General features: G+C 38.5%; 1 protein-coding gene and 1 pseudogene across 1 annotated transcript in view; one reads left to right on the top strand and one right to left on the bottom strand.

The window, feature by feature from the left end:
* LOC121430836 (elongator complex protein 6-like) overlaps positions 1-10,784 on the bottom strand; it is a 48,159-nt gene extending 37,375 nt beyond the window's left edge. Inside the window, exons 1-2 of the mRNA XM_041628258.1 lie at positions 10,731-10,784; positions 8,643-8,813 (exon numbers count right to left, since the gene is read on the bottom strand). Of these exons, the coding sequence (XP_041484192.1) occupies positions 8,643-8,813; positions 10,731-10,784 (225 nt within the window). The remainder of the gene's footprint in view (positions 1-8,642; positions 8,814-10,730) is intronic.
* A 6,077-nt stretch (positions 10,785-16,861) lies between these two features.
* On the top strand, positions 16,862-22,325 carry LOC121430827 (annotated as a pseudogene).
* Positions 22,326-22,705: the final 380 nt, after the last annotated feature.

Below are 22,705 nucleotides of genomic sequence, written 5' to 3'. Positions count from 1 at the left end.
AGTATATGATTAAACAAAACATAAAAAAACTTTTATTACCTTATAATTATGAAAGATTTAATTAATAACATAACTAATAAATACTAATTAATGTTATTTATTACAAATCGTAACTTTATTATCAGCCTTTTACCAATATTTAACCACTGATATAATATTATTTACCTCAATTTACATTATCTTTGCTCCTTATTGAAAAATAACCCTAATTAAAATTACATAGAAATCCTATGGTGTGTCCCGTACGTCACACATTTGTCCCGTACGTCACAGAACTTAATTAGCTGATATAATTAAACATGAAATTAATTCAGTAAATTCACTTTAATTGTTGGATGTATAGTAATATAAATTAGAACTCTCCAAAGTTTGAAGAAAACTGTTCAACTTTTTCTTAATTAGAATCTAAAAAAACATATGCTAAATCGTGACGTACGGGACACTGCCTGTTGGACACTAGATAATTAACTTAATTAATTAGTTTTCAAAATCATTTTTTTTCAAATGTTTGCATGAACTTAGCACAACATGTCCCCACAGAAATATTTTCAAATATATAATTTGCATTATCTGCAGATCAAAAAATGTGATGTCCCGTACGTCACGCTAATTAATGATTTCTTGGAATCGTGACCTTGGCATTCATTAACTTTACGTTTCCAGAAGAAAAAAAATATAGGGCAAAAAACTTCAGAGCATAAGCTTTAAAATGACATACAATATGCTAGATTTAGGCAAAGATTTAATTTTGGCTTCAGAGGGGACAATAGCTTGGACCTGCCCAATAAACAAAGTTGCTCTTGACAACTTGAAAGCTAGACCCCGTATTTCTTAATTATGATGTTAAGGAAATGCGATTGTAACATTTTTAGTTCGAGATGCAGTCATTTAAGAAAATTTCACTTTAGTTCTAGATTTTGCCAGTCTTTTTTTTTTTTAATATCACCTTTATTCAAAACAAAACAAAAAAAGTTACAGACAATGAAAAGTCCAGATTTCTCGCTTTTTAGGACAAAGATTTTGTTGTGATAGGGAGCTTTTGAATTCATAGGGTGCAAGTATCGTATTGAGTTTGTGGCTGTGTTTAGTGGTATTTTGCAAAGTATTGTAGTAATTGGGCCATGTACCTGTAGTAGCCTATATGTATAAGTCTACATTGTATGTATTTATCTATGTTCATGTATATTAACTCTTCATGCGTTCACCTGTATAAAACCCCCTGTGTGTTGCATTATTTTAGCAGTGGTCCCCTCTACGCAGTATAATACACTGTTATTTAAAGTGCCATAACTTTTTTATCTGATCATTTGGAAAGAAAATGTTGTGTAGCAAACTTGTAGAGTGTTTCCTGGGCTTTCTTATCCTTACTATAATTTGGCTAATCTTGTGTGTCTTTCCGTTTGTTTGAAGCAGCTTTTCTCCGTGGTTTTCCACTCAATAGAGCTGGAATTTTTTCTAAACATGGTTAAATTGTTCACAGATTGTCATGAGGGGGGTTGTTTGTGGTATTTTGGTCGCATTATTTAAAGTTTTTTTACAATTCGTAACTTTTTGGCATTCCTTTTCGCAGCCCTGAGTATAGCTTGGAAGTTCCCATTCCCTTTTACCTCTCTCGGGTCAGCAAAATACAAAGCATGCCGACAGTCGACCGGGTATGGTACGGTATTACTCATGCGCTGGCTGCATTGTATGCATGTGTGCGCGAAATGTAAACAACATACCGTAATCGGCCGACGTCCTCAGTGGTTAACGTACCGGTGAGTACGACTTTCTGACAAACCTATTTATTTCTTTTATTAATGATAAATTTGTTACTTAAAAGTCTCAAGATCTAGAAATCTAGGCATTATCGTGATATTGGGAACCACCGTTCACTTCATACAGCAGTGCTTTATTCAGTCACACGCACGGTTCCCCATTTCCACCTCCATTCACTTCGTACACAAGTGCGCGTACACAAATCTACGAGTGGTTCCCAAAAACACGATTTGGCTGAAATCTATAGCCTAGGCCTAGGCTACTATCAAATGCTGGTCATAAGTGGTAAGAAAGTTTTTATGTTATAGGCCTGCAGTGACAGTGTATACAGCCACATACATGTGGCCACACGCGTGTGTTTATGAAGTGAGAATATTATTTGTAGGCCTAGAATCTATGTCAACATCAGTGAAATCGGGAGATAAAACCTTCATGATGAATCTTTGAGAAGGTTACCTTTTCTTGATAATTAGGTCAATCCAATGACCTACCTACCCAGTTTCATTAAAACATCCTTTATATTTAATCCTGTATTTTAACAGATTCAGCTACCTGCCACTCAATGCTCCAAGGCCAAGTAGTGCCAGTCATTGGTGGCGGAAGCCAAAAAATTTAGGGGGTGTCCACCTGAAATTTTGGGATGGACACAGATAAAAAATTGGAAAAGCACACCCGAAAAAGGTTATCAACCACCTAAATTATAGGAGTTGCTAACCAAAAATTTTTGACAAGCAAAAAAAAAAAGAAAAGAAAAAGGTCATCAACCTAAATTTTAGGGGGAAACACACGTTTGAGGGGTGGTCCACGGGAATTTAGGGGGACGCAGAAAAAAAATTGACAAGCAAAAAAAAAAAAAGTTATCAAAAATGAATTTAGGGGGGGACCGTCCCCCCCAACTAAAATTTAGGGGGGACATGTCCCCCCCCGTCCCCCCTGCTTCCGCCGCCTATGGTGCCAGTGCTCTGTTGCACACAGTTCAGTGCATGGTTAGTATCTTGACGTATCAGACATAATATTTATATTGAATGATTGATACCGCAGTAAATCTAAATTCCAACATGTGATGAAGTTGTTTGGTTGAGTCTGATAATCAGTCAGTGCTTAGTTCCAAAACCCGAAATTAACAATTTCTTAATAGATTTGCTATTAACCCTTTTATTTAAGGGCAAATTTGATCAGATTTTCTTCGGAACATTGGTAACACTGGCATTTTCTTTCTTTGCTACACACATTCAACAAAATTAATGTCTCTAAAATTCATTTACAAATGTAAATGAACTATATTTAGTATTATGTTCTCCAATTCATATGTTAAACTTTATTTCTGTGTGATTAACAAAATACTAATGTAATGTGATCGTAATAAACAAGCATTGGTAAAATGATTTTACAGACTGTCTCACTCATTTTATCACCCCCCCCCCCCCTTTTCTCACTCTCACTTCTTTTCGACATCCTACCATACTTATATATGATTGAGCAACCTTTAATTTAAAAAGTACAAACAACCGCAGTCTAATGTACATTGTAAGGTACATGTGCAATGTACTTACATATTTATTTCTGACCCAATACATGTAATCATAACATTTCTATATCACAATAATTGCCTCTTGACTGCTTACTGAATACACCGTGTTCTAATACATTTTTCCATTTTATAGTCAGATTTGGATTTCACTCTGTAATGATTATTGAAGTTCTTCCTCCAGTTCAACCCAAGATGCTAACTTAATTGAACCTCCTATCTATATTGAAAGAGAAGTCTGCTCTGAATCAGTTGTCTAAATATATTTCATCAATAAACTGCTTGGCTTTCAGTGTGAATAGGCAGTCTAGCTGTACATACAACATTGTCACCCCTCCCCCACACACACTTTGATAAAGAAAAATGACTCCTACCCCCTGTGCTGCCACGGGTAATTGCTGCTAGTCGTATATAAATTTATTGGATAAATTATGGAAAAATGTATAGTACATGTAAATTACTTTTCTAAATGCTTTCTCCTAATGCTTCCAACAAAATTTAGCCCCCCTTCCCGGGGGGCCACTTCCATTCACAAGTGGATACCATGCGCGACCATGGGGTTTCGAAAAGCACCCTAAACACGTAATTTCCATGTTCTGAAAAAGCACCCCTTAACAAGTATTGGCGTGTGAAACCCTACCCTTAACAAGTATTGGAAACAAAACGATACTCTTGACAAATATTCCCTGAAATGAACCCCTAAACAAGTACACAAATGTTTTATTGCTGCACTGCTAAAGCCAGGGTAATTATGCTGCATATACTGTAGAGCGCTTAGAGACTTCTGACAAAGTATTATTAAAAGTAAGTATAATTATTATTATTGTTACGGGTCCTTCGGTAGTCGGCTTTACCTTAGTGGTTTAGTACGACCCCACCTTCTACACGTCGCTCAAATCGGACTCTAAACACGAAGTGTTGGGGCAAAAAGGACATCCTTTATAAAACATTTTAATTTTGTTTTATCATCCCCGCAGATTCGACCCTAAACACGTAATTTTCCTAGCGAAATAGATACCCTTTTTTCATTATTTTTGTGTTTTTGACACCCTTATCACGTTACGTACGTAACGTGCCCTATCGTGAAAAAGACATCCTTTTTAAGTGTTTTTTTGCTCGCGCATTGTATCCACTCGTCAATGTAAGTGGGCCCCCCTCCTGGGCCCCCCTTTTACTTTGGTTCTTGTGTTAGTGGCATGATTTTTATTTTTCAACTGGGAGTGTTAATTACATAAGCTTTGTATTGATACCAAAATCATGATAATCTGATAAAAATAGCCCATATATACATGTAGTGGAAAATAAAAGAGTACATTTTTGCCTGGTCAAAAGGTACTGTGCTCCATTGAAAGTGTCTCATTCACATTCGTGCCATGAGTCACAGACTCCTAACAATAAACCTGGCCATGGTATTGTTTGTGAGGGTTTTATTGATTTTCTCCTCTACTTTTTCAATGAACTCCTGGCTGTGATCAGGATGTATTGATTTTGGGGGAAAACTCAACGAAGAACTGCAATTTGTAAACTGCGATAATCCGTCGAACACTAAACTAATGTCGTCCTCGATATCTGATCGATGGAAATTGGGGTCAGGAAAAAGGGGAGAACATAGAGATATATACTTAATAACGGTATACATCTCTGGGGGAGAATGATCACGGGAAGTAAAATCCGCCGCCGAGTCACCAGCCCAGAGGGCGCGCTCATCATGCTCTGTATCTTTATGTGGACAACTCTAGATTTATTTTTACAAAGAATTCTACTTTTCTTATATTTCAAGAAAAATAAAGTTCTTTTGAAACTTCTTTTCTTTTATTGTATCAGTATGACATGGCTCTTGGTCATCTTTAAGGACTGAGCACTCTGACGCCTGTGTTGCAATTTCCTCTAACATGGACAGGGTATAAATGCCCTGTCCTTAAAATATGGTTAATAGGGGTAAGTTTGCAAATTGGGCAAAAGTGTCCTTACAATCTTATAATTAGGGGTGTTTTAAGGTACCATTTTACCGCAATTTTGTTCTTGTTTTGCATGAAAATAGGGGGGGTAAATTTCACAAAATGTCCTTGAAATTTACTGCAATAGGGGGTTACTTGCATTTGTGGTAACGGTCATACGCGTCCCCCTCTGCGGGTGAGTGACCCCACCGGGATCCAGACATCAGAGAGAGAAGACCCTGAGACGCCAACGAGTGTGGACGCACGTAGGGTTGCAAAGGGATGGAAACTTTCCGGAAATTTTGGAAAATTTCCATGGAAAGTTTCGGGAATTTTCAGCTGCCGGGAATTTTGGGAATTTTCGGGAATTTTCATTTTTTCACCAAAAGTGATAAATTCTGGTTTTAAATACAAAATCATGAATTGATATCCTCAAATATTATACTTTCCATTTGTATGTCAATTATTCTTCATTCTTTAAATTGCCCAAGGTTTAAAGTATTCATCAAACTGTACATGCAATACCTTATATAGTACATGTACATGTATTTATGTAACATGATGGAGCATTATGTACAAAATGAAGCTTATCAATTCAACATTAAAAAAAATAAAACTTTGCATTACCTATTTTTCATTTTTCTTTAAATGTCAAGGGGATTTTTATGTGAGAACCTGCCATTATATAATAACATTGTCCCCTACATGTAGTCTACACGCACAGACCCTTATTGAAACTTTGATCCACAAGTGGGTCTTCACACAAGACTAGCACGAATACGACTTTCTGTTCAACAAAAGGACCTTCTGTATACAAGTCATTGGCAGAAACCTTAGGCTGCATATTCAGACCACTGTCCTCAAGTGCAGGGTTTGCTCGTCTGCTGTGCAAAGCCTTCGCATTAGTTAAGGGTCTGAATGTGCAGCCTACTCATGCCTTGTGTACTGAAGGCCCTCTCGCTCAGGAAACAGCAAGATTTTATGTGCTAGTCTTTGGGTAGAGACCCACTTGTTGATCAAAGTTTCAATCAGGGTCTGTGCATTCAGGCTAGGTTTGCACAGCAGACTAATCCCACCAGCAGCTATGGCAATGGCTTGAGTCTTTAAATGGGAAAAATCAGGTCCAGGAACGACAAATTTCAAATTACCCAGAATTTATTTCTGAGATGCCCCAATCCGTGCACCCCTGAAAAAAATGAAGGGGGGGGGGTTGTCATATCAGTTTCATTTAAATTTGATCTAGTATTTTGAAAATAATGAACAAAATGTTTATTTCTAAAGAGGGCTATTTGAACCAGAAATCTGTATTATACTCATCAAATTAACGCTGCAAACAGCACCAAATTCTCACTTCAGTTATGCAGAAATAAATGAGAAATAAAGTAATGATAATGAAATTATAATAATAATGCTAATTATAACAACAATGTTATTGAATCTTAACATCTGCAAAAAGTTTAGACATCGTTCTATTGTTACGATACTGCAACAAATAACAAGTAAATTTGATTTAAATTTCCTTCTTTTTTATTACAGGAAATAATTATACATAAATAAAACAAATAATGATCTTACATAAATCTCTTGAAGTGTCCGATGTAAAATCCCGAAGTGATGATGCTATATCCAAGTATTAATCCAAATGATAAAAATCCCAGTTGACTGGCGAAAATTCACAATGATGGCGATGATGAAACTGATGTTGAAGTCCGATGAATAATAAGAGTCACTGCAACGAGTTGAAATGTCCGTGAAGACGATGTTGATGATGATTAACAGTCAATTTCAGCAATCCATGGGTTGAAGCGTGTTCATTGAACAGGTTGATGTTGATGATCTTTATGAGAACTGATAATTTCTCTCTCAAAATAACTGCAAACAGTTCATTGATGCATAAACTGCTCTGATCTGATCTGGTGAAGTGATCTCATATGATGTGATGTGATCTCCTGCTCTCATATGATGTGATGGTGTGATCATATGATATGATGTGATGATCAAGCGATCTAATATGATGTGGTGATAATCTTGAAGAATCCGCCAGCTTTATATAGTTTGCAGCTATTCTTCTAGAACTCACTATTAAGGAAGGTTCTAGCATTTTCTTTAAAAAAACTTTCCTTTCAGGAGCAGTCAAAATCCAGAACACTCTTGAATGACCTCATTGAAATCAAGAGTGTTAATAGCATAGCTAAGCCTATTGTTCCTAATCTCTATTCAGAAATAACAATACAACTCCTTGGCCTTTTAAATAGGCAAGGCCTGCATAATAAAAAGACATCCTGGAATGTTCTTTACAATTCTTGGCTATCCTTAAAGGGAAATAACTAATAGATAAATGTAATTGCTTTTAAAATTCTTTTACAATTATTCATATATGTAACACTATGAACAATGTATATCCCTTGTGTAAAGCATTCGCAGTGTACATGCCTGCCATCGCAAGTACCATTCAGCCACTAATACAGTAATTCAACTTTTCCATGAAATTCATTGAAATTATGCCTTATCTGACTGTCTTAGCATAATATTTGGCTTGAAACTTGCTTACAAAGCATAATCAGGCATCATCTGCCAGGGTAATCCGTTCAATTCCTGTACATTAATATAAAAAAATTGCTACTTTTTGAAAATTTCCAACCTTTCTTGAAAATTCCCAACATTTCTGGAAAATTCCCGAAAATTGCCGAAAATTCCCAAAATTCCCGATAAATTCCCGTTTATTCCCATGGAAAGTTTCCACCACGAAAATTCCCGGGAATTTTGCAACCCTAGACGCACGCCACCCAGCTGTGATCCCCACCAGGCGCCATGGTCTACTAGAACAGAAGCAACATAGAATTAGTACACCTGTATATCTACCGTGTGGCATCGTTTGTACTTGTCAGGTGAGTATACATGTAAGTTGTTGTCACTGTCTTATACCGTCATAGTAACCCATTCGTGAGTTTCGTGAGTCCTAATCCTTGCCAATGTTGTCCCTGTAATTAACCAACCACTCGTCCATCGTATGTGTATTGTGCCATCATTAACACCCACATCACAGTAACCCACACACATCATCCCGAAAATACTTCAGTATGCTAACACAAAGGATCTTACTGGACAGCTCTCCGATTCAGGAATCTCATACATAACACCAGAATTCGAACTCTCCTCTACATCCTCCCTATTATTCTTAAGGAGGTCATCACGCTTTAACACAAATCGTCGTCCATTTCCATCAAATTCAACGGTGAAATCGGATGGCTTTATCGACCGAAGGTTCTAATGACCTCTGTTGCAAAAGTAGGTCATTAGGTCGATAAAGACCTTGTTTTGCAGAATGATAGGAGTAGAACAATCCAACTGATCCCATGTTTGGATTCTCTCCATATCAGTAGCAGAAATTATTGGCTTCTGTTTTACATGTACATTACCTGTCTCTCCTTCTTTAGCTTGACCAGTACTGCTTTGAAGACCTTGTTGCTCCTTGGGAATTTGGCATTGTCACAAATATCAAAAAGTGCCGTTACACAGTGTATCGGATAGCTTGGATAGATCTTCTGGAAAATTGCGAGCCATCTACTTTGCGTATCGAAGGATAGAATCTAGACAAGAAACCGTCCAAACATTCCACTGAAATTTCATCCAAGTTTGTGTTAGTGTAGTCAGCAAAGTTCTTCAGTCGTACGACGCCGAACTTAATTGTTCTTTTGGCGCTTTCTGAAGTCCTTCCATTGATCAGTTCCTCAATTTCTTGCTCCGAAAGAAGTTGGAATTGCGGGTCAGCTCTTTCCATGGAGGCAGCCATTTTTCTTTTCCCAGGTCTTATGTAAACAATACGCTAGCGCTAGGCTCCGTAGGTGAATTTATGGGTGTATTGTATTATTATGCTCAGTTAAGGTCTGTGCATGATGGTATGCCATTATTACTCACACAGCTGGGTGTATTTCAGTACGCTCCCTCGCCATGCTCTTCGCATTGGTAATTTTGACTTGGCCCTAAAACGTATATAAGCTTTTCATTCTCGGGGATAAAACGAGCAGATGATAAAAAAAAATTGTATTCAGTTTGTACACAAAAGTAAAATACTACACAAAAAATGCACGGATGAAAGGTTGCTCGTAATTAAAGCATAAACACGTGACCTGAATACGCACTCACCATTGGCTCATAGAGATGTATATTATTGACACTAGAGGGCGGACTTCATCAAATTGCTGTGAATCCATGTTCGGGGCAGCCGCCATCTTAAAGAGGGCAAAAAATAGGTTGCTGTACGTGCATTACCTATGATGTAGATCAGGGCTTTGTCTGAAGTTTCCCCTCCTTTCAGTTAATTTTGAGGAAATCATGCCGGGATCGTGTGCTGCTTTCGGCAGTACATCCAGAATGCATAACTGAACGAAGAAGTTTTAATTGTTAAGAGGCGAGTGCCCCGGGGCGAGTGAATGATTAAATACAAACAGTGGGAGAGGATGTCGGCCGGTTTATTCAATAGGAATAACAAACTAGAATTCATTGTCCATAATACCCCCATCTCACTAGATGGCGATTCCATTGCGATCGTCAAAAATCGACAAAGCGTGGTATAACCGTAACGTAGCTTGATCTTTTCAATCTTCTCCGTCGTACCTTGATCTTTTCTGAAGCGGCAAGGATCGCCACCATCTTCCTGGTCGCCACAAAATTTTGAACATGTTCAAAACTTACGTAGCGAGATCGCGGAGGTGCTAAAGTGCATCACAATCGAGTCATGAGCGTATTACAAACGACATATTCGTAGCTGTAACGGAGCCCCAACGCATAAAGCGTAGTATATAAGCGCATTAAAAGCGGCTTCGATCGCCCGTGGTTTTCAGGCCCGTTCCCAAGACAATTCTGCTACGCTGCTTCCGTTTACAAGGTGACTGCCTTGCGCTTCACACAGCTTCCACAACGATGCTTTCCTCTTTGGGTGGCACATGGCACACATTCTCAGCCTGCAACAGGCATTTGCGTTGCGATTTTGCTGCGCCGCTGATGACTGGGCAGCGATTGCGCAACGACCGTCTGCGCTGCTATAAAACGCCGTGCCGATGGTGGCAGATTATCATATTTGCAACAGATTACGAGGCGATACCACGTTTTCCAACATACCTCCCAGAAAAAGGACCCCCCCCAAAAAAAAGGAAAGCTGCCCAAGCTACCCCTATTAGGGGCTTATGTCGAAAGGATGGGTGCTGTCGCGCTAGGGTGCGTCAATGCGAACGCGAAGATTCGTCCAAAGCCCCCCCGGTTTGGCCGAAAGGGTGCGTTGGGAGTGTTAGGGTGCGTCAGTAAGATAACACATCCAAACGGCATAACCGGGGGGGGGGGGGCTTTGGACGAAAGTTCGCGTTCACACAATCGAATCGATAATGGCGCACGTATGTGTGCACGTACTTACACGTACGTGCAGAGCATTTACCTCTCAGCGCCGCCAGGCCAGCGCGGCATTGATTTGCGAATTGCACGCATTGCACTGCATATGCAATACCGCATACCCGATTACCGCGCTCTCCCCAAGCCATGCGATGTCCCGTTCTGGCCTGGTTCATCGTTGTTTGTGACATCTGTACTAGGCTAGTGCTCAATCGGTTACCGTAAGTAAAATCCTCATTCACGGACAGGAATAACTCTTTTGAAACTTTTGAAAGTATATTTCTATCATGTGGATCTGTCGGTTAATTGTTATGTACAGAGCCATGACAGCCACATCCACCATGACACTCCTACACAGGGAGTTCTAGATCTATATGTGGTAATGGACATTGACTGGTCTAATGGTATATCAAATTTGGCACAAAATTTCTCCTTTTTAAAAATGTAGGCCAAATCGTGGTTTTGGGAACCACTCGTAGATTTGTGTACGCACACTTGTGTACAAAGTGAATATTGGAGGTGGAAATAGGGAACCGTGCGTGTGACTGAATAAAGCGCTGCTGTATTAGTGAACGGTGGTTCCCTATATCACGATAATGCCAAAATGTAATTACCTCTTGACTGAGAAATTTTCCAATTTCGGCAATCCTGTATTTTAGGGGTCTAAATTATTTTAGGTTGCTAACTTCAGTTCAGGCAACAGCTCCACAACCGCTGTTAACGGTAGTTCAGTAGTGCGTACGTACGTGCCGGGTATGGCAGGCCTTCATTCTATAACCCCCCCCCCCCCGCCATGACAAGTATCGCTGATTACCGTTGGTTTGATATACCATTATACTCTTCATCCTTCACCCATAAGTGCTCACATATACCCCCTATTATGCCCCAAATAATAAAACACCCTAAAACCAAGGTGTGCTGCATGGCATTATATCTTCATTGCATACCCCCCCCCCCTCCTGGGGGGCGTTTCATGAAAGGACTTGTCGGACATTTTATCCGACAAGTACCAGTTTATCCGACAGTTACCATAGGAACAGTGCCTCTCAGCCAATCAGAATCAAGGAAAGATGTCAGATCTGACAACTTGTCGGATGAAAATATTGATGAAACGCTCCCCAGGCCTGGCCATGACTAGTCCTGGGTCACGTGACACCCCGACGGCTTTAGGTATATCGTTATTCTACACTAACTGAAGTTAGCAACCTAAAATAATTTAGACCCCTAAAATACAGGATTGCCAAAATTTCACCTTTTCAGAATGTGATTATAATCAATGCAAGTGTTTTCTGTATAAAAACATTAAATTCACATTTGGGAAGGAATATCATGAATCAAAATGCAAAAATATAATTTAAAGAAAATAATTTGATCAAGTGATTCCCTTTTGGAAAGGAGCACAAAGACTCCTTATCTGTGCCTGATTCGATCCCATACATATGCTTCCCATAACTTAAGTGGATCACTTGATGAAATTATTTTCTTAGAATTTAATTTTTGCATTTTTATACATGATAGGCCTATTCATTTCAATACCAAATGTGAAATTAATGTTGTTATCATACAGAAACACTTGGATTTATTATAATCGCATTCTGAAAAGGTGAAATTTTGAGGGAAAATATGGAAGTCAAGACGCAATATATAATTTTACTGTACAGGAGATGCTGATGCTCCCATGTGTGAGAAAAGGTTGAAAAGTGAGCAATTTATCATGTGTCCCTACTTTTGGAAAAAAAAAATCTGCCTAAAGTAATGTATCGAGATTCTAAACAAGAAGAAAGAGGGAAAGAAAGAGAAAGCAGAATCAAGCGCTACAGCCTACACACAGGATATGGCTCAATCGGTTCAATCGGTTGAATTAGTGACTCGAATCCATCATTACAACTGGGGGACTCGATTCATGATCAGTTTTTCTCAATTTGTTGGTTCTATTGATGAGGTTTAATTCATCAAGAAATGAAAGTCTTTTTAACCCAGTGCATCTCAGATTCTCAGATCCCTTAGGTTTAACACAGACCACCCGGTTCCTATAAGTTGGGTTAAGACATCAATGTAAGCTAGAGTAAGAAAAAGGTTTAACAAGTATGGACTTCAATTTGCGACAGACACCCGATGTAACATCACTCAATATTCATAAATAATACTTTACATGCATGTATACATACAGAAATTACCAAAGAAGTCTTATTTTTGTATTATTTTCAAATATAACAACCCACTCTCCCTCCTGAAAATGGCCTTCACTTAGCCAAGGCTAAGAGTTATACCAAATCAGTCTAACTTAGGATTAACAACAAACATGGGGGGAGGGGCCGGTATGTGGACATATTCTTATAGCTTTTTTTCCAGTGCAAGCTGAATTAAATCTTATTTTTGCAGTGTTTTCAAATATATAATTACCCACTCAACCTCATAGAAATTGAGCCTTCCCTTAGCCAAAGCTAAGAATAATATTAGATTACAAAATCTGTCTTACTTATGATTGACAGTAGGCAGGGGGGGGTGGACATATTCCCATTGCTTGTTCCCAGTGCAAGCTAAAATCACCAAATAAGTCTTATTTTGCGCTGTTTTCAGAAATATAATGATCCACTCAACCTCATTGGAATGGAGCCCCCACTTAACCAAGGTTAGAAGTAATACTAGAAGACAAAATCTGTGTAACGTATGATTGACAATATAGGCACCCTGGGGGATGGACATTTTTGTCATATATATATCGCTTGTTCCCAGTGGAAGCTGATTAAATTCTTAATCATATGCATTCTCTTGGTCTTGTAATTCTACAGTGTACTATTTTAGTAGCTGCAGTCAACGAAAGTGGTGAAAAGAGCCAGGGGACGTACCCAAGCAAACGGATGCCCTCAGTTCATGACAGCATACTGCCGCAGTGATATCATGGCAACAGATGAGTAAGTTTTGACAGTGCTGTGGGGGAAGAAACTGAATAAAGTTTCCTTCTCTCCAATGTTCGACTTTCTGCCCAATCCATGATTTTGAAAGGAATCATCTTTCTAAAAGGGGAAACAGTGGTACCTGTGTCCTGAAAGGGGGGGGGGTGATCATAAAGTTCTAAATTGAACGCTTCTTCAGAGAACGTAAAACAGTTGTAATGCTCTAAGAAAATCTTTATTTTGTAATGTAGAAAATGCTGTAGGAGAAATGTGAAACTTGTTCATTTTTCAGAGAATCTTATATTGGGCACTGTGGAGCCAATCTAAATTTAGTCCTTATAAGACTCTGCTGTAGCTGTAATTGATGATATTCTCCCAGTTGCCTCACATGGAACATGCATCTAATGCATAACTATCCTTCAGTGCAGCTCCATACACTATCATTGTCATTGAGATAGAGTGTTAATGATCATTTTAAAATAGTGTAAATTATCAATCACACTTTCGTTGCAAAATTTTGTGGGTTACCCAATTATCTAGCAAGAGAGAAAAATCGGCAAATTACGCCTCTGCACAAAGGGTGCTGGAGGCATTTTGTTTATGTGTGTCTGTTCGCCCTAGATCTGTTTTTTGTTTAAAGGAAAACAACTCAAGAGATATCGGTAAAACTTGGTCCAAGGAATAAGGATACTATATGAGGTGTAGCTGCCCTGATTGTTTTTGGACCAATATGCCCAAGGTCAAAGCTCAGTGATATTTGGCTGTAAATTTAAGTAATAATTCTAGCCAAGAATGTTTTGCAGATCTTTATGAAAATTGATGAGAATGACTGTCATGAGTACCAAAATGTTTCTATTACATGAGAATGGAGAAAGGTCAAAGTTAGAGTCAGAGACCACTGAACTTCAGCAAGCATTATATTTTCTGGCCATAACCTTGGCAAGGAATGTTCAGTGGGTATGAAATTTGGTGGGAAGGATCAGTATGAATGCACAAATACTTGCATATTATAATGACATGGGATAGACCAAAGTTGGAGGTAAAAGGTTACTAAAATAATGCCACATTTGCCAAAACACTGAACCAAATTAGAGTTAAGCATATTGCTGTATGCCAGAAACATAAAAAGAATTATGGATATTTGCCAGAAAATTTGCATTCTTATTTTGTACAGGAATCATGTTTTTTTTACCATATATTGCTGTCATGAGCCAATTGTGATTTTTTTTTCTTTTAGGATAATACTTATCTCTTCCGATGAAGATGGAGCATCTGGGGTCACTGTTCATGAGAGGTAAGTTGGGAAAGTGAGACTCTGTACTTGATAATGTTATGTACATGCATCTTAGGCTTTATCATATATCCTCCTAGAGAGTACAGAAGGCATATATATATATATACAGGTATGTTTTCAGTTTCTAAAAAAACTGCTTTCTATGTGTTTGCTTGGCTGCCTGCATCTTTTTCGGTTTACTAAATCTTGCGACATATCTAGAAGTTTTATATCTGTAAAACTATGTGATGGATTGGCACCAACATTTTTATGATTGCGAGCTGATATCAAATTAGAAGTTTAACCCTATTCCAACTGGGGGGGTCAATTACCCCCCCCCCCCCTCCTTCAGATCTCAGTCGCTGATAGAGCAGGATGTAAACTACAATATTACATTGTTGTATAATACAGAAATATTTTTTTGTATTAATTATGCAAATTTATGCATGAAATCATATTTTCGACTGTTACTCCATTAAAAAGGATGAAGGATTGCTAATTTGCTGTGTCGGTATTCCTCAAGACACATTAAACAAAATTTTGGCCACAAATTGCACAATGGAAATTAATGTCTTATGTTTTTCATTGTTTTGCTAATTTCTTATGTATTTTATTATTTTCTCTCACTTTTTTGGTTTTTCTCGTCAAAATTTGTTGCAGACACTTTTCAAGCCTATTTACATTAGAATCAAGCAGTTTCAATGAATAAAACTTGAAATAATTCAATGTACATGTTTATCAATGTAACAAAGGACACAATTTGCATTGGTTTTGCCCACAAAATCACAAATTTTAGCCATTTGCAGGCTGACGTGCATGTACATGTACAAAACATTACATAACTTTGGAACTCTGTACCCAGATGTCGCAAATTTGGTCTCAAAATATGCTGGAGACTTAAAAAAAGAAGTCATGAAATGCGCAGTAAATTCTTGGGGTGTTGCGGTATCGTCCTGCAAAATGTGTTGGGGGGATTAAATTACCCCCCCCCCCTCCTCCGTTGGATTAGGGTTAAAGGTCTCAGGGTTGACTCCTAGAGATAAATGTTTCAAAGAGCAGTACCTCTTCTTAGTAGCAAGTCTTGCTTGCTATTGTTCTACAATTCAGCAGAAGATCCCCTACTTCTACCTAATGGAATGCCATGTATTTGGAGAGTTAGGGTTATGTGCTTTTCGGATGACACAGAAAGGTAGAACTGGGTACAGGGGGCTATGTAGGACACCACCATGTCATGCATATAAACTCAGATTTACCATTATAAAATGCAAATTTTTGTAGGTTTGCATGCCTTAAAGTTGGCCGGCGTAAAAACGGCTGGACGGGAGACTAGACTGCGGTGCACGCTGCCATCTCGCGAATGCGGCTTGATTCGCGCACGTTCCCTACTTGCTCCAGTGTATTAACGGGAGAATCCCGCGCGAACCAGCCTAGTTAGTCCGCTACATGCAGACGTAGTCTCCTATCACGCCCGGTTGACTTTAATATAACAAGGCATTGAGCACTTCAAGCTTATGCAGTTCCCTCCCCCACCATAATGCAAAACTTAAACCAAAAACAAAAAGAAAACCAACAAAATATGTGGATATGATTTGACGATTACACACTGCTTTTAGATACCTTACACAGCTGAGTATTTGATAATCTATAGGACTGCTGCCGAGATCATCAATGAAAACAGGGTGGGGGGGGGGGGAAGTTACATTCAGTTGGAGAAAAAACAGATAAAATTATGTATATAAAGGTATATATGTTCTCATGGTGTAGCTCACTCATCAAATGACCACCCAATTGCATTCACTGACATCAGAGATCATAATGCCACACATTAATGAAAAGTAGTAAGTGTGAATAGTAGTTACTGTCCTGAAAAGTAGTTAGTGTGTGCCATTGGTGTATAAGCACATATGATTTTTGTAGTCAACATGTGGGTTCAATGAATACATGTAATAACACGTGGGAGTGTACAAGTATGTCTGTCTTATAACTTATTAATTTCAAACTCTTTTTTTTCAGAAATCCAGATGTATTCTTCATTGCAAAGGGATCTACCACTTCTTGTGAAGGGCCCAATGCACTTAAGTGACCAAAGATTGAGGAGGTTGGTATATCAAGTGATTCATCGGATGAGGAATTTCATCACATACCACTCCAGCCAAAAACTGTCACAAGCAATGTTAGACCAGCATTGTATAGGCAGAAGTGGCATACATTCAATGAAGAAAGCACCTATTTCAAAGACAATGAGCGCATAGCTAAGACACTCCTGTTCCCATCAGCACCTGTTAACAACTCTGTACCGGTTGCCTGTGACCAAGAATTATGCTTTTTGATAGATACTTCTCAGCTTCGTTTTGCAGAAGATATCACATGTGATGAGACAGGGAAGTATCATAAGGCCAGTAGGGCCAAATGTAAAATAACTGTAGACAAGGATGACAATGTTGGATCATGTGAGGATAAAGGCAACAGAAGAACAGACACATTTATTCGGAAGTACTACAAACACAGAGACACCCCTAACTTTCAAAGGACACTGTATGAACTATACGATGATGAAGGTACTTTGCACCCAATATGCATGATCCGATATGAATGGAAAGGTGAAAGAACTGAGCTCATCTTAAGTCCTCATGGTAACCAGAAGCACTGTGAACGACCACATATCAGATCTAAGAAGGAAATTCTTGAAAATTTGAAGACTTCACATTGCTCCTCAGCCCAGAAAGTTCTTGATGAGTACTATGAGAAGGAAGGAGGAAGTGACCTTCAGTCATTTGCATCTGTACCAAGAGATAGAAAACAAGTCCATCGCCATGGCTCTGTGACATCTAAGAGCTCTGATTTCAGTGAGCTCCTCAGGATGAACTTAAAAGGAGATTTTGTCAAGAGTGTAGAATTTTGCCATGAAAAGGGGAAGGATCAATGCCGAGATGTGTACTATACACAGATCAGCAGGCTGAGGACATGCGAAGAAACGTTTGTGAGAGTGGAAAAGTTCTTGTGTTCGATGCTACTTTTGACTGTGGCCCCATGTTTGTGACTGTAGCATCTTATAGGCATGACAGCTTTGTGAACAGGAGCAATAATAGGCCAGTTTTGATGCCTGGGGCGATTTTGCTCCATGGAAGAAGAGATTTTGAATCATACAGATATTTCGGGAACGAGTTGTCAAAAGGTCTTCGACACACAAATGTACCATTTTATGGGACGGATGGAGAAACTGCACTTCGGAAGGGCATAGCAGCAGCGCCAAGCTTCAAAGATTCGAGTCACCTTCATTGCATGCTCCATCATAAGCAAAACTGTGAAACCAAATTAGCTAAACTGGGTGTCAGAAGGAATGCTAGAAGGATCAAACGGTGTATATATGGTGAACAGGTGGGCACTACCAGGTACGATGGATTAGCAGACAGAAACTCAGAGGAAGAGTATGAACTGCAATTGGCAACATGGGCTCCTCAGTGGGATGCTCTCGAAACGGAAGAAACCGGTAGGGAAGCAGAGTTTTCTACATAGTTTCGCCGCTTCAAATCTGCAGATGTGAAAACATCTATGTTGAAGCCCTTGCACAGCCAGGCAGGTTTGGGCAACCCGCCTCGGCAAGTTACCACCAATGACGCAGAAGCCGTAAATTCCATGCTATCCAAATGGATGACTGGAAAAAAGGGCTGGGATGAACTGGCAAGATGTCTGCAGGACTTTGTCCTTTCAAAATATCGGGAACTAGAAATGGGGGTCCTCGGTATTGGTGAACGGAAACTAGATGACCAGCACAAACATCTCCAGAAAACAACTGTACAATGGAGGAGCATGTCAAAAGAAGAGCACAAAGAAGTCTTACAACAGGCTCACTTGATGGCTGAAGTGCGAACAGAGTTGTCTATAGGACCAGAATAAAGCTCAATTTGTGGCTTCACTTCAGACCAGCTGCAAGATGTGTGGTGTAAAGCTGGACAAAATCTTCAGTCGCATGAAAACATTGTGAGTGCTCCCAACAATCCCAAAATGACAGTATGTTTCAGTGAAACATCAAACTTCACTGTGACACGAAAGGGTGACGTGGCAAAATTTGTCTGTGAGGACAGATGCAAGTCATTCACCTTTCATGAAAGGCTCTTTAGTGAGCATTGATTGGCAGTAGCAGAACACAGAGGTGAACTAGCCAATTTCCTTGTCACAATCAATGCCAGGAAACGTGCATCTACCGTAAGTCTTGTTAACAAGGCCTTACAAATGCAATGTGCTGGAAGTGGAAAGAAACAATGTGCTACAAAGAGAAAGGGAGCGAATAATGCTGTTGGATGCCAAGTCAGAAACGTAGTGAGAATGCCTTAAACGCAGCATCCTTTCACAGTGGCTAGGAAAGTAGGCCTTATCAGCCGTTGCTATGGATGTAGGCAAAGATTTAATGAAGAAATGAATGAGCCACCAAAGGACTTAATCCTGAGAAAACTTGATTTTCGGGAGTGGGTTGATAAGGACAGTGGGGAAATGAGGAGGAGCAAGAATGTGGTACCAACATATTATCACCTCAAAATAGACTGTGTCCGAATGAAATATCCAAACACAGAACTTTCAAACATCTTACTACATGATGAAATGAGGGACCAACTCTCCAAAGAACACTTGACCAAATTACGTAGCTTCGGTCTGATATTTCATTAGTACCCAACATCATACATGTGACTTTCAACAAATCACAAGAGAGAGCCTTTTCTGTTCAGACATTGTCCGAAGTCAAACAAATAAATGTAAATAGGCTGTGCAGGGTAATGTCAATATGCAAATGTTGAATAATGCTACTGCTTATCAAAAACAAGATTTTAAACTAAGAACCTATGCACTGTTGGCCAGAGAATGCTCAAAACTGGACAAAATTATTGGATGGTTTATTTTACCAGCATAATTTTTTTGAATGGCTATTTCATGCAAACATTTGGTGTAATTGGTATCAATCTGTAAAAAAATACATTTGACTGCTAATTCTTATAACAAAATGATTGACTACAGCTTGTGAAGACAGTATTATCAATACAACTACTACTACTACTACTACTTCTACTACTACTACTACTACTACCACTACTACTACTACTACCACTACTACTACTATATCGACTACTACTGATATAGCTATTAAGCAAAATATGCAAATTTTGGTATTCATTGAAAATGTCACTTCAGTGATCAAATACTGAACTTGTATCTTTGAGAATGTGAATAAGTTTTAAATTGAGGTCGAAGGGAAAAAAGCTAACTGAATCCCTGATTTCGACAATTTAATTCCGAATCTACGTGTCTCCACGATGGATAGAACTGGTGCACTATGCACCTTCATGGTCATCATTCTGCATATGGTGTATACTATTCATTTGTCTCATGTTTAGTTTTTACTCGCCAGGAAAGCACTCAATTTGCTTCCATTGTGTCTAAATTTCAGCGATAGAAAAATCCTCTGGGACTTATCATAACCATAGAGGGTACTTTAGGTCAACATATTTTAGTTCACAACATTTTTAAATATCAGTTACTGTCTGCATTTTATTGAAAGAGACCTTGTGGATATTACACATGTGACTTTCACCATGAGTAATTGGCACTTCACAGTACTGACCATTTTGGTAGAATCATGCAGTTTACTTTGCAGAATTGCTGAGGTCATCCATGAGTATTTGATTATGTGTGAGAGAGCCATTGACAATTATATACAATGCATAACTGCAGCATGCAGGAAAAATTATTAAGCAGTTGATATTATTGAAATCATACTCTTGTGTGTAATCAGGAATTATTGTACACCTCTGTATTTTTCTTCATATTTGTGTACAGTTTCAATTGTAGAATATTGATTTTTCTGTGCTCCAAAGTCCAAAACAAGTAAATGTGTGCACAGTTCTCATCTGCGTGTTTAACGTTTGGTGATAAAGAAAATAAGAAATTAGCCAGAACTTTACTTCAACAATATAGTGCAGGTACACACTATTTTCTTTAATAATTCCTATTAAGTTACCACTCTTCATTTGATTAAAAGAGATGCTGTGGCCATGAATATAACCCATGTGATGCAAGCTAAAAAGTAATTGGCATGTTACAGTACTGATTGTTTGGTAAACTATGCAGATTACATTGCAGGTTAATGATACTACAGTGTGAATCACCATGTTTAATAATTGGCCCAGCGCACAGAAAACACTTTTGTTTTGACCATTCTGTCTGGTGATAGCTTTTTACTTTTATGCCATAAAGATGATAATGTTATGTGTTTATATAAATCGTCCTTTACAATTTGTTAGTTCTGTGAATTTCATCACAGTGATGGTTTTTAAAGCCTGGGTATAGTTTTGGTGAACTCTTGGAAATACTGTAATCCTCAATTGTTGAACTCTAACATCCCTGTAAATTATTTCCTCCACACCCACAATTTTTTTTAGAATACATGAATTATCAATAAATAGAAAATCTGGGGATGCCCCAAGATTTTTCTCATAGGATTGTGTACAGAAATCTACCTCCAGGGGTTATGCATGGATTGCTGAAAATTATTCATTCGCATTGACTCTAGGTGTGTGTGTGATTTTATTTCCTGGTGTCCGGAGTGAAAATACTGCTGTGTTCAAACGATTGATAGAAACTCCAATTGTACCAAGACTTTACTGCCAGTAAATTAATGGGGCTTTCAACTTTGTCTTTTATGTAACTTAGATCATTGCAATGAGCCTGCCAAAAAGGGTCACTGATTCTTTGATCACATATTTTAATTTGTCTGTCTCTTTCACAAGTGCTGTGTCCATGTTCTGTGTCTTTTTGTACTTCATGGGGACTCTGGGTGTATGATCTTTGGAAAAAATATTCACAAATTGATAGAATTAGAGTTTATGACAATGGAAATCAAGCAAAGTTACAGTAAAGTTTGCATGTATCGAGAGCACATGGTTACTTGAAATTTTGCTCACAGGTTCAAAAAATCAGTGTATGAAACTCATGGTAGTATTTGATCATGGTGCATGGGGTGGGATGTCAGGTTGTCAAATTATACACGTATGTTCTCTATTTACATGTACATGCTAAGTGATGTTTTCAGAGCAAAACATCATTAGGTTTTTAATGCTATTGTTGCATTGTTTTTGCAATGGTGTTCATTTTGCAATTAAGCTATATATACATGTATATATACATTTTCATTGAACATTTGTTTCTGTCAAGCCCATAAGGGATCGTTGTGGCACCTCGCCATCCTTCCATCCATCCATCCATTGGTCAATGACACTTGCAGAAACTTATTACTGTGTGTTCAGAGCTTTGATTTTATCACTTAGAGGAGTGAGTAATTATGCTACTTTCACATATTACCAAACATGAAGGTCATCTCAAGGTTAAATGTCACAAACATGGGTCAATATCAGCTTTTTAGGGCATCTCTATTATGGCTTATAACTTCTGTTTGACATAGCCGTTTGTGACTGTACTTGGATGATGGATGTCCCTTCAGGGGCCCGTTGCATAAAACTTTTTACCTGAGAAAACTCAGGTTGTTTTTACCGGAGTTTTTGCCCTGTGCTAAAGTCAATGGCGGAAATCAGACTAACCTTAGTTTTCAGTTTTTACCAGAGTTTTCTCAGGTAAAAAGTTTTATGCAACAGGCTTCAGGAGTTCAAGGTCACCTCAAGGTCAAAGGTCACAGGTACTCTTATGGGCGAGACACACCTTATGGACATTGCCCTGTTTGTGTATTTGTTTACTTGCTACCAGCTAGTGTTCTTCCCTATATTTTGAAAACTACATAACTAATACCCGTTGGAATGTCATATTTTAAGTTTAAATGTGTTGGATTTAAAGTTTATCTTTCCATTTTAAATGTCTCAAAAACCTTTTCTTTTAGAGAGTCATCAGGAATGACAGCTAATTAAGTTTAATAATCATACCATGT

Source organism: Lytechinus variegatus, chromosome 1 (genome assembly GCF_018143015.1).
Source record: "Lytechinus variegatus isolate NC3 chromosome 1, Lvar_3.0, whole genome shotgun sequence".
NCBI lineage: Eukaryota > Metazoa > Echinodermata > Echinoidea > Temnopleuroida > Toxopneustidae > Lytechinus > Lytechinus variegatus.
The sequence above is the reverse complement of the archived record's forward strand: the minus strand, read 5'-3'. Positions and strand labels throughout refer to the sequence as shown.